The 11836-nt window shown below is 36.8% G+C and overlaps 1 protein-coding gene across 3 annotated transcripts in view; it reads left to right on the top strand.

Moving 5' to 3' along the window:
• The first annotated feature begins 76 nt into the window (after window positions 1-76).
• Window positions 77-11836, top strand: part of LOC128243294 (chloride channel protein C-like) — a 32143-nt gene continuing 20383 nt past the window's right edge. For 2 of the 3 annotated variants that reach the window (XM_052960975.1, XM_052960973.1), the window contains exons 1-6: window positions 77-120; window positions 3077-3289; window positions 4216-4358; window positions 7634-7763; window positions 7962-8042; window positions 11449-11624. In XM_052960975.1, the coding sequence (XP_052816935.1) occupies window positions 3119-3289; window positions 4216-4358; window positions 7634-7763; window positions 7962-8042; window positions 11449-11624 (701 nt within the window). In that variant the 5' untranslated portion in view covers window positions 77-120; window positions 3077-3118. The remainder of the gene's footprint in view (window positions 121-3076; window positions 3290-4215; window positions 4359-7633; window positions 7764-7961; window positions 8043-11448; window positions 11625-11836) is intronic. The other variant, XM_052960974.1, reaches the window with a different exon arrangement.

Here is an 11836-nt window from a genome sequence, read left to right as displayed (position 1 = left end):
TTAAATAATCAATGTCAATTATTGATCTAAGTAAAATATTTTAAATTGATTCGAAACTATGAGTTTACAATGTACGAAAGTCACATGACATACAAAATGGCGGACAACAGTAATTGACAGGTAATTTTTATAGGGTGCTATGTTTCGCCATCAAAACAATTTCATTTACTATTACAATTCATTTTATAAATAATACTTAATAAATACTAGTTTTCTTTTGTCAAGCAACACAGTGTCAAGTACAATTTGATGAATTTTAACTCCTTTAAAGTTAAACAATAGTCATGTTATTTTTTGACTACTTGTCCAAGTTGTTGCACTGATATTTTTTTCATGCTGGGGCAAATGTAAGATAACTACACCTCATAAAAGACTCGCGTAATGTGGAGATTTGTATTATCCAGTGTAAAACTCTATCCGATTTACCTTGGGGTAGCAAGTCAAAATGTCCCCAATACAAAATGTTCCCAAAGTCGAAACGCCCCCTTTTGGATAAAACACAACTACAGTAAGTCAAAACAAAGCAACACATATAATTGGTAAAAACATGGCCTGTTTGTGCAAAACTTCCCAACCTGAAAGTGGAAAGAGCATGATCCATGTGTTCATACAAATTTTACTAATTTCAAGACCATTCATGTATTGATTTAGAAATACTGACTACACTTTTCACAATTACTCAACACCTAGACTGTAGGCAGAGTTGAAAGGTGGCAAATTACCAATCAAGGAACAGGATCTAGTGCAGAGTAGCTGAACCTATGGATTAAAAATATGTATAACCTGTCAATTAACATTAAGAAATAATGAGGAATGTTTGTTTCTCATTACTTGTAGAAAATGATACTAAAGTTCAAGACAAAAAAGCATAACTTTTGTTTAATTATTGAGAAAAAATAGTATAAAAAAGAACTTTTTTTTCAAATTCATCCATTATCACCTAAGGTTGATGACACAGTCATCAAACCACTACAACTTTGAATAGTTGTCACCTTTTTTCTGCCTGAAAACTAATTATGTAATGACCTATTCATTTTTAGCTCGACTATTCAAAGAATAGGTGGGCTATACTACTCGCCCCGGTGTCGGCGTCTGGTTAAAGTTTTAGGGCAAGTTGGGATTTTCACTTATAAGTCCAATACCCTTCATTCAATTGACTTAATACTTCACACAGTTGTTCAGGGCCATCACATGATGAGGTTAGATAACTCCATATTATTCTTTACTAAGATTATGGCCCATGATTGACTATGGAACTTGGTTCAAGTTTTAGGGCAGGTTGGGATATTTATTAATAACTTGTATACCCTTTGTTCAATTGACTTAATACTTCACACAGTTGTTCAGAACCATCACACAATGAAGTTTCATAACTCCATATTATCCTTAATACAAGTTATGGCCCCTGATTGACGTAGGTTAAAGTTTAAGGGCAGGTTGGGATATTTATTAAATACTTCTATACCCTTCATTCAATTGACTTACTACTTCACACAATTGTTCAGGACCGTTACCCAATGAGGTTACATAACTCCATATCCTTAATACAAGTTATGGCCCCTGATTGCTTTAGGTTAAAGTTTTAGGCAAGTAAAAGTTAAGGGCAAGTTGGGATTTTAATAGAAAAAACTGCTATACCGTTCATTTAATGCACTTAATAAAATTCAAAATTATTTACGACCATCTTACAACAAGAAACATTACTCCATTTTAGCCCTAAATACAAATGATGGCCCTTGAATTGTTCTGTTTTATTTTTTTATTTCTTTTGAAAGGCATATTTGTATATTCTTAACCACATTTTCATAATGGAAAATCAAGTTATTTGAATGACTTGCGTCATTGTTCGGGCGGGCTGGTGGGAGGGCAGCATCAAAGTCACCTTATGTATCGAATAATTTTAGTTAGGTTTGACATAAAGAGACCAAACTTGGTAATATTACATCGTTATTGTATTCACTTCTAAGTCAAAGCGATGTAGTCGAGCGCGCTGTCTTACGACGGCTCTTGTTATTTGTTTTGTTATCTTTTGCACCTCCCAATGTAGGGTATGGGATAACTATATACATATGCATGATGTCAGCATCCTGAACGGGTATGCTTAAATGGTGCCAATTCCATTTTTTTGGAGTACTGCTTGACCACAAATCAATAGGGGTCTACTGTCAACGGCAAGGGGGCATAAAAATGGGGACATTATGACCGATCAGTAGATAGTTTTGACTGGCTTAAAATTAAAATAGAACTTAGCGGGGTAATTCCTAGATAGTGTTATGTCATCAATCTTAACATAATATCAACTTTAGGAGTTTCAGAAGTCCTCAAATACCATTTACTGTTACTTTCATAGTGGCTATGCGATGATTCTTTATTTGTTTCTTAAATTAGTCCATCATTAATGTTATTTGAAAAACTATTGTTTAAGTAACCATTTAATGGGTACCCGAAATAGTATTGTTAGCTTAAAAAAAACTCATTTTTAGAAAGAACTATAAGAAAAAAAGCGCCTTCTTAGAATAATAAAAAGTCCAGCAACTGATATCAACATTTGGCACATCCAGTAAAGAATGTTATCAGGCGCTTGTCAAAGAAATGAGGGAATACATTGCTTTGCACATGTCTGTCAATCGGTCAGTAGACCAAACATTGTTTAATTGAAAACTAGAGTGCACTTCGGCCTAAGGTCCTCAAACTTGATAAAGAAATTGGTCATGACATGCAGATGACCCCTATTGATTTTAGTTTAAAGGTCATGGTTGCCAAGACCTTAAACACAAAAAGCTTGCTTGATTGATAACTAGAGAACGCTTGGGCATAAGGTCCTCAAACCTCGTATTTCATCTAGGTTCACATTGTTTCTACCCATCCAGCCTAACTCTGTTTCATGTCCTTGAATATAATGTTATAACTGTGTCAAAATGAAGTTGTAAAAAGTGCAAGAACACCTGTCTTTAGTAATACAAATTCAATGTATGCTTTACAATGACATGGTATATATCATCCTCCATAACTTGTTTTGCTTTAGGGGTTTAACTGTTAACATGTCAAAATCATGACTGGTTTCTGTTTTCTTCAGAATGAATGTAAGAATAAAATATCTGTTTTAAACATTTGGGTGATGGCAAGTGACCACATTACAATGGAGAACGACCAAGTGGATGGACCGGGGACGAGCGCTGCACTCCCAAGGGTCAAGAAGACGCTGGGTAAATCGGGAACTGCCGTACAGGAACCGAAGGAAGCTGACAGCAACTTTGCCGCAGATGATGAGTACAGCTTCCTGGCTGCTGTTAGTATTTTTATTAAACCTGGTATAAACATCCCTCAATGAATGTACTTAAACGCAGTGTGTAAATGTTCACAACAATCCTGTTAATTGTTGAGTAAGCCTCTTGACTGGACACATGCATTCTGGCCCTAACTGAATTTATCCATGCTCTTTCTCGTCACAAAAACAAGTGAAAGTTATCCCGCAAAGTGTTCACACCTCGTATCAACAATTCACACACACATTATCAAATGCTCATGAAAATTTATAGGGAATTAATTTTGTGTTTGCGACAAGCATACGGATACGATGAAAACAGCAACACTACGTTCGAGTGTTAATGTATCTGAAGTGTCTTATTACAAGTGTTTATCCTTTCTTTACTCCGTTCATGTAACCTAGAAAAGACAAAAACAACTAGATTTGGAATTTCTTCTGTGCTATTGTGCAGCCTGTGTGTAGAATAGCTACAGTACCCTTTACAGCCTCTTTGAGATTTTGCCATTTTACCTGAAATTTTGGCCCATATGGATGGGTACCAAATCTTGAATCAGTGGATATATGACAACAAATAACAGAATTGTTATGACAAATTATTCAGTACAAATGTATATAATTATCTTGGTCATTTTATAGTTTAAGTTCACTGTCGTAGCCATTGTAGCCTGGAATTACAGTTGGTCGCTACATGTTAATAATTATAAACGATTTATCATGTACTCATAATATCATGTTTGCATGATAAAAATATATTCTTTAAAACCATATTTCAGTCATGCAGCATTTAGTATTGAAGCAGTAAGAGTTTATTTTTCAGCACTTCAATACCATTACTTGTAAGAATATTGAAAACATATTATTGTTGTTTCAGCAAGGTTTTTGTTACTGATGTTTTGTTTGAACAAGTTCAGGCGTTGGCATTTTTTTAAATATTTATTTTCTTTCAGGGCAGAGATTTTGAGTCTATGAACACAACCCACGTGTACACAGATCAGGAGCGTCAAACTCTGGCTGCATATGAAAGTCTGGATTACCTCCCCTCACACAGCGATATCTACAAAACCTGGCTGAAGAAACAGAGAGTTTCTATGTAATATTTGCTGTGCTTTCCATTAAGTTACTTACTACAACCAAGTGCATAAAACTGGTTAATTCTTTGATTTGGTTAAAGTCAGCCAAAAAAGTATTGATTGGGCAATATTTATTATACTTTTTCAAAAGTTTGTGTGTTGACCAATCATATTATTTACATGACTGCATGGATATCGAATTTAATTGGATATTTCAATTTGATGCTGTTTCCTGAACACATTTCAGTTTGTCTTAATTATGTCAGTAAATTGCTTGACTAACAAATGACTTCTTGTAGCTGATTTATTTAACAAATATGATTTACGATGTAAGGCAAGTTTTATAATGGGTTAAAGATATCATTAAAGAAATACATTATTGTAATTTTAATTTTTATGAGGTGCTTCTGTATTAAGTCATTGCAAAACCTTGAAAACTACAAGACTTTCCTTTCAGTTTGCTTTTATTTTGTGAGAATTTAGTAATATCACTTTTATTGTGTTGCAAATTTAAAACTTGCTTTAATATGATTTTTTTTAAAAGGGGGATAAACCTTTTAAAAGCGGTCAAAACACAGAAAACCTTGAAAAAATCCCTGTCAGTTTATGGCAATCTGCATCTGTGTTCATGAAATACCAGCATGATACCAAAATATTAATAGATATGGGGTCACTGGGGACCATATTCACTATAAATAAACATCTTAAGTCTTAGTTTGAGAATTAAGACTCATCACTTAATTTCGTTGAAAATTGCTTTTTGAATAGCAATAACTTGCTTCATATGTTTAAAATAACATGTTTTGCAGTAATTTGCAAATCTTTTGTCAAAAATAATTATATCAAAAATACTATTCAACTGTTTTTAAATTCGCCTTTCTGTGTCTGAGTCTCAAACCCAGACTGTAGACCCTAGTGAATATTGACCTGGGCATCCAAAGTTCACATCTGTGTGTACCAGATACCTTATGTTAGGTGCCTTGCCCCAGTATCACGAAAATACTTAAGTCAAATCTCAATCTTAGTCTCACCAAAGGTCATGATTGATCAACAACAACAACAACAACAACAAAATGGCCAAAATGTAAAATCTGATAGTGATGTAAAGTTTGCTCTTGAAGCAAGGGCAGCAAGTCTTGCTTATATGGTCTCCCTTTTTGTTGGAGATTCCACTACTTTTATTTTTAGTAATGCACCACGTAACCACGGCCCCCCAGGTCCGGGGGTATACCGGGGATAGCCGGGTGAAATGGCCATGTTTTTACCTTCCAGGTGGCCCTGCAGTGCCGAGTGAATGCGCTGGTTTTGTCTTCCCAAAAATATAGCTTGGATTGGGCCTTACCTAGGGTCCCTGGGGTGCGGGGGCATTTGGCGGGGATTTTACCATCTGTTCGTTCCCGCAAAGCGGGGATTTTACCCGGGGTTGGCTGGACCGCTATTCCCCAGACCTGGGAGGGCTGTGGTTACAATTGACTGGTGCATAACAAGGGAATAGATTTTGAATTTTATTAAGTCTTCAACATAGTCACTTAAAGGCAATAAATTATTATTGTTCATTTTTAAGTTCATAGTTTCAAATAATTATTATACACTTCATTCTTTAGAAGAAATTTCATTTTTACTTAATAATAAATTTAATAATCAGACTTTTCCATTGAACTTCATGTAGATTATTTTAAGCTACGATCTCATCTTCTGTGTGGATAGTGAATAAGCCTTAATGCATTTAAAGATATTTTTTTTATTTTGAACATGTGAAAGAAGGTGATGTTGACACAGATGGATGAAGCAATGATATTAGTGGAAGGTGCTGAATGTGTTCTGATATTTTGATTATTAGAGATTAAGGCAGTTTATTGATTTTATAGGATGGTGCACTGTTTGTTGTTTGTGTATCTATACTAAAAGTTCTTTCAGTGTGCAAGCAATTTAAAATAGTTTTGTCAGTGTGCAGGCAATTGAATGAAGTCCTGTGTGTGTGCAGGCAATTGAATAAAGTCCTGTCAGTGTGCAGGCAACTGAAAAAAGTCCTGTCAGTGTGCAGGTATCTGTACCAAGTGCTGTCAGTGTGCAGTCAATTATCAAGTCCTGTCAGTGTGCAGGCAACTGAACAAAATCCTGTTAGTGTGCAAATATGAGAATCAAATTCTGTCAGTGTGCAGTCAATCACCAAGTCCTGTCAGTGTGCAGTCAATCACCAAGTCCTGTCAGTGTGCAGGCAATCACCAAGTCCTGTCAGTGTGCAGTCAATCACAAAGTCCTGTCAGTGTGCAGTCAATCACCAAGTCCTGTCAGTGTGCAGTCAATCACCAAGTCCTGTCAGTGTGCAGTCAATCACCAAGTCCTGTCAGTGTGCAGTCAATCACCAAGTCCTGTCAGTGTGCAGTCAATCACCAAGTCCTGTCAGTGTGCAGTCAATCACCTAGTCCTGTCAGTGTGCAGGCAACTGAACGAAATCCTGTCAGTTTAAGGGCAACAGTGACAAGTCCTGTCAGTGATTATCCTGGCAACATGTTTGATCAGTATGTTTTTCAATACAACAAATATCAAGCTTTATTGATTACAAAGGTCAAACTCTTTTACTCTTTTACTCAGGTGAGCGATTTAGGGCCAATATGGCCCTCTTGTTAATGGAATGTGTTGATAAAAATAGTCAATATTTAGAAGAAAAAAAAAATCTACAGCAAAAATATACTTAAGTAATTGTAAAAAAATAATGGATTGTACTCAAATACTATTTGGCTGTAGAATTATTTTTCCATTGGAATCATGACCAAAGGTTTTTAATCAACATCTTCTATGATAGAAAGGCGCTCATAAAAGGTGTAAAAACATGAATTTAAATAACTTTTGATGTTATATGGTAAAATGAGTTAAGTTTGAGATTTGAGATTGAGATTTGACTTAAGTATTTTCATAATATTGGGGCCTGGTGATCCCACACCTATTAAGGATCATTTGAAAGGATTTTATGTTCAGAAAAAAGTATATACAAAAAATATGATAAAGATAATATTACAACTTTTTTTGGTCTTGAAATATTGCAAAATAAGTCATTCCGTATCATTTTTTAGTTGAAATAAAGAGCAAATATTCCAATAATAAGTAATAATTGAAGGTATAATGTATTTTCAGTTACAGTATTTCATTCAAATATTAATAATCAGCATATGATACCCATTCAAACGATACTTAATTTGTATTGGGTGCCAGACATCAGAATTTAACAGTGTGGTAAGGGAAAGGTTACCTTATATCTTTGTTAGATACCTTAAATCTTTGTGCTGATTTTCAGTTTCCAGCTGGATGTGTGGTTTATGATGGGCCTTATTGGGTTCTGTATTGGGCTCATTGGCTTCGTTCTTCACCAGCTGATAGAGAAGATTGCCGCCACCAAGTGGACCATCACACAAAAATATATAGAGGTAGGGAATGTGTGGCACATACCGTGTATTGTATTTTCTAGCACTCCATACATAATGTTGTGACTCAGAGATTGTAAAATATCTTAGAAGTGTGCCTGAAAGTTCTTGTTTTTCAGAGGTTTTCAGTATAAAATACTTGATAATAGAAAACATTATAAGTGAGTGTAAAAAAATATTGTCCACTTTTGTATGTTGCAGGATGGTGAGTTACCAACTGCATGCTTGTTTGCGACGGGATACAGTGTGCTCTTTATCCTCTTCAGTGCTGGGATTGTCATTGTAAGTAGTCCTCTCAGTGCTGGGATTGTCATTGTAAGTAGTCCTCTTCAGTGCTGGGATTGTCATTGTAAGTAGTCCTCTTCAGCGCTGGGATTGTCATTGTAAGTAGTCCTCTTCAGTGCTGGGATTGTCGTTGTAAGTAGTCCTCTTCAGTGCTGGGATTGTCATTGTAAGTAGTCCTCTTCAGTGCTGGGATTGTCACTGTAAGTAGTCTTCCTCAGGGCTGGGATTGTCATTGTTTGTAATCCTCTTCAGTGCTGGGATTGTCATTGTTAGTAGCCCTCCTCAGTGCTGGAATTGTCACTTAAGTAGTCCTCTCCAGTGCTGAGATTGTCATTTTAAGTAGTCCTCCTTAGCGCTGGGATGGTCATTGTAAGTAGTCCTCTCTTAATTGGTCCTCTGTAGTGCTGGGATGGTCACTGTTAGTAGTCCTCTCAGACTCTCAGTGCTGGGATGGTCACTGTAGGTAGTCCTCCTCAGTGCTGGGGATGTCATTGAAAGTAGTCCTCCTCAGTGCTGGGGTTGTCATTGAAAGTAGTCCTCCTCAGTGCTGGGATTGTCGTTGAAAGTAGTCCTCTCAGTGCTGGGATTGTCATTGTAAGTAGTCCTCTTCAGTGTTGGGATTGTCATTGAAAGAAGTCCTCTTAAGCGCACAGATTGTCACTGCAAGTAGTCCACTTCAGTGCTGGAATTGTCATTGTAAGTAGTCCTCTTCAGTGTTGGGATTGTCACTGTAAGAAGTCCTCCTCAGTGCTGGGATTATCGTTGTAAGTAGTCTCCTTCAGTGCTGGGATTGTCTGTAAGAAGTCCTCTTCAGTGCTGGGATTGTAACTGTAAGTAGTTTTGCTCAGTGCTGGGATTGTCACTGTAAGAAGTCCTCTTCAGTGCTGGGATTATCATTGTAAGAAGTCCTCTTCAGTGCTGGGATTGTCAATGTAAGAAGTCCTCTTAAGTGCACAGATTGTCACTGTAAGAAGTCCTCTTCAGTGCTGGGATTGTCACTGTAAGAAGTCCTCTTCAGTGCTGGGATTGTCACTGTAAGTAGACCTCTTCAGTGCTGGGATTGTTACTGTAAGTAGTCTTCCTCAGTGCTGGGATTGTCACTGTAAGAAGTCCTCTTCAGTGCTGGGATTGTCACTGTAAGTAGTCTTCCTCAGTGCTGGGATTGTCATTGTAAGAAGTCCTCTTCAGTGCTTGGATTGTCATTGTAAGTAGCCTCGCAGTGCTGGGATTGTCTGTCAGAAGTCCTCTTCAGTGCTGGGATTGTAACTGTAAGTAGTCTTCCTCAGTGCTGGGATTGTCACTGTAAGAAGTCCTCTTCAGTGCTGGGATTATCATTGTAAGTAGTCCTCTTCAGTGCTGGGATTGTCACTGTAAGAAGTCCTCCTCAGTGCTGGGATTATCATTGTAAGTAGTCTCCTTCAGTGCTGGGATTGTCACTGTAAGACTTCCTCCTCGGTGTTGGGATTGTCACTGTAAGTAGTCTTCCTCAGTGCTGGGATTGTCATTGTTTGTTGTCCTCTTTAGTGCTGGAATTGTCATTGTAAGTAGTCCTCCTCAGTGCGGGAATTGTCATTATAATTAGTCCTCTTTAGTGCTGGGTAGTCATTGTGCATGACAAAGGTACCTACTATGATGAGATCTACCATTGCAGTGCTTTTACAAATGTTTTGAATATTTTGTAGTAATTCCTGTTATTATACCCCCACAAATGAAGTTTGAGGGGGTATATAGGAGTGAGCTTGTCGGTCGGTCGGTCTGTCTGTCGGTTGGTCGGTCGGTCGATCTGTCTGTCGGTCGGTTGGTCGGTCAGTCGGTTTTCATGGTTTCCGGACGATAACTCATGAAGGCTAGACAGATTTGAAAAAATTTTGGTACACAGGTGTAACATCAGAAGATACAGGTCAAGTTCGATATTGGGGCTGGTGGGGCCAAGGTCAAGGTCACTGTTACTAAAAATAGAAAAACGGTTTCCGGACGATAACTCATGAAAGGCTTGACAGATTTGAAAATTTTTTGGTACACAGGTGTAACATCAGAAGATACAGGTCAAGTTCGATATTGGGGCTGGTGGGGCCAAGGTCAAGTTCACTGTTACTAAAAATAGAAAAACGGTTTCCAGACGATAACTCATGAAAGGCTTAACAGATTTGAAAATATTTTGGTACACAGGTGTAACATCAGAAGATACAGGTCAAGTTCGATATTGGGGCTGGTGGGGCCAAGGTCAAGGTCACTGTTACCAAAAAAAGAAAAATGGTTTCCGGACGATAACTCGTGAAAGGCTTGACAGATTTGAACATTTTTTGGTACACAGGTGTAACATCAGAAGATACAGGTCAAGTTCGATAGATCCTTCAAAAACTAAATGAGCAAATATTTACCTTAAAAGTAATTGACTCTTGGAAGATAAACAAACAAAACAAATCCAGCATGCTTCATTTGAACCAGATGCCAGTGGAATACCAGCAGAACTTAAGTATGGCATATTTGCCACAGTAGTGCTTACTCCAAATATTGACCTGTCAAATGGACTTGTTAATTCGGCTACAGGAACAGTCCCGGGATTTATTCCCAGGTGGATAAGGATGCATTCAAGCCCAAATATGTACTTGAAAAATTTGATGATGATCATGTTGGAAGAAAAGCTCGTGAATGCTCTAGATGTCTTATTCCATAAGAGATCAGCTAGAGCATCAGCTAGTTTTTCTTGTCAGCAGTGTAACTTCTAAATTACTCAACAGATTTAAATAAAACAATACATGCATGATAAAAGAAGATGCAGTGTGCAGTAACCTTGGAGTTATGGCCTCTTTTCAAAGGAATGGTTTGCCATTCCTGTGTCCAGGCGGCATTTGGGGGTATTAGTCACTCCTGTGACAGCTCTAGTTTTGAATTTAGCATTCTGTGATTTGTTTATATGATATTGATGTATTTATAATAATACAAAATCAAGTTCATTGTAGCTATATTCTTAACATTTAATTAACTGTATTATATATTCCCATATGTATTTTGAGTGTGTTCAACCTAAATAAGCATCGATCAATCAATCAGTATATTAATTAATCAATCAATCAATCAAGTCTGTCTATGGGGTTATTAACTATTATATTTAAAAAGTTGTTTGTTTCAGCATAAAAAATGTCAAAATAATGTACAATATTATTCATTTGTTTGTGTTCCATACTATTATGAGAAAGTTCTCTTTTAAAGGAATAAAGTGTAGTAGAGGAAACCTAGAAGACCGTATAGGTTCCAGACACCCATACAGATAGTTACAAGTTAAGTTTGAGATATAGGGTACCCGTATATAATTATTTAGAAATTTAAGTAAGAAGACAAATAATTAATTCCATGATTTCAATATTAATATAAACTGAACTATTTTTATTGCAACATTTAGTACCTGCGGCCCTGTGCTGGAGGCTCTGGTATTCCGGAGATCACAGGTTTCCTGAACGGCACAAATGTTCGGCACATCTTCAACATTAAGACAATGGTGGTGAAGTTTCTGTCGTGTGTCGCCTGTGTGGGCTGTGGGCTGCCTGTAGGGCCCGAGGGACCAATGATACATCTTGGGTTCGTATACAATAAAAGTCTTGTTGGCTTTTCTTGATTCAATGTATGATGTAGTACATCATTAAAAACCAGAAATAATTCAATCAATATTATAAAAACCTTAACCTAGAATACTCAATAAACTTTCGGCTAAGTTGGGTTTGAAATAATTTTAGGTATTTGATTCATTGAAAAAAAAAAGTTGATTTTTTTCGCATAATTGTAAGTTTAAG

Source organism: Mya arenaria, chromosome 8, assembly GCF_026914265.1.
Source record: "Mya arenaria isolate MELC-2E11 chromosome 8, ASM2691426v1".
In the NCBI taxonomy this organism is placed as follows: domain Eukaryota; kingdom Metazoa; phylum Mollusca; class Bivalvia; order Myida; family Myidae; genus Mya; species Mya arenaria.
Note: the sequence above shows the minus strand (reverse complement) of the source record. Positions and strands in the feature narration are given on the sequence as shown.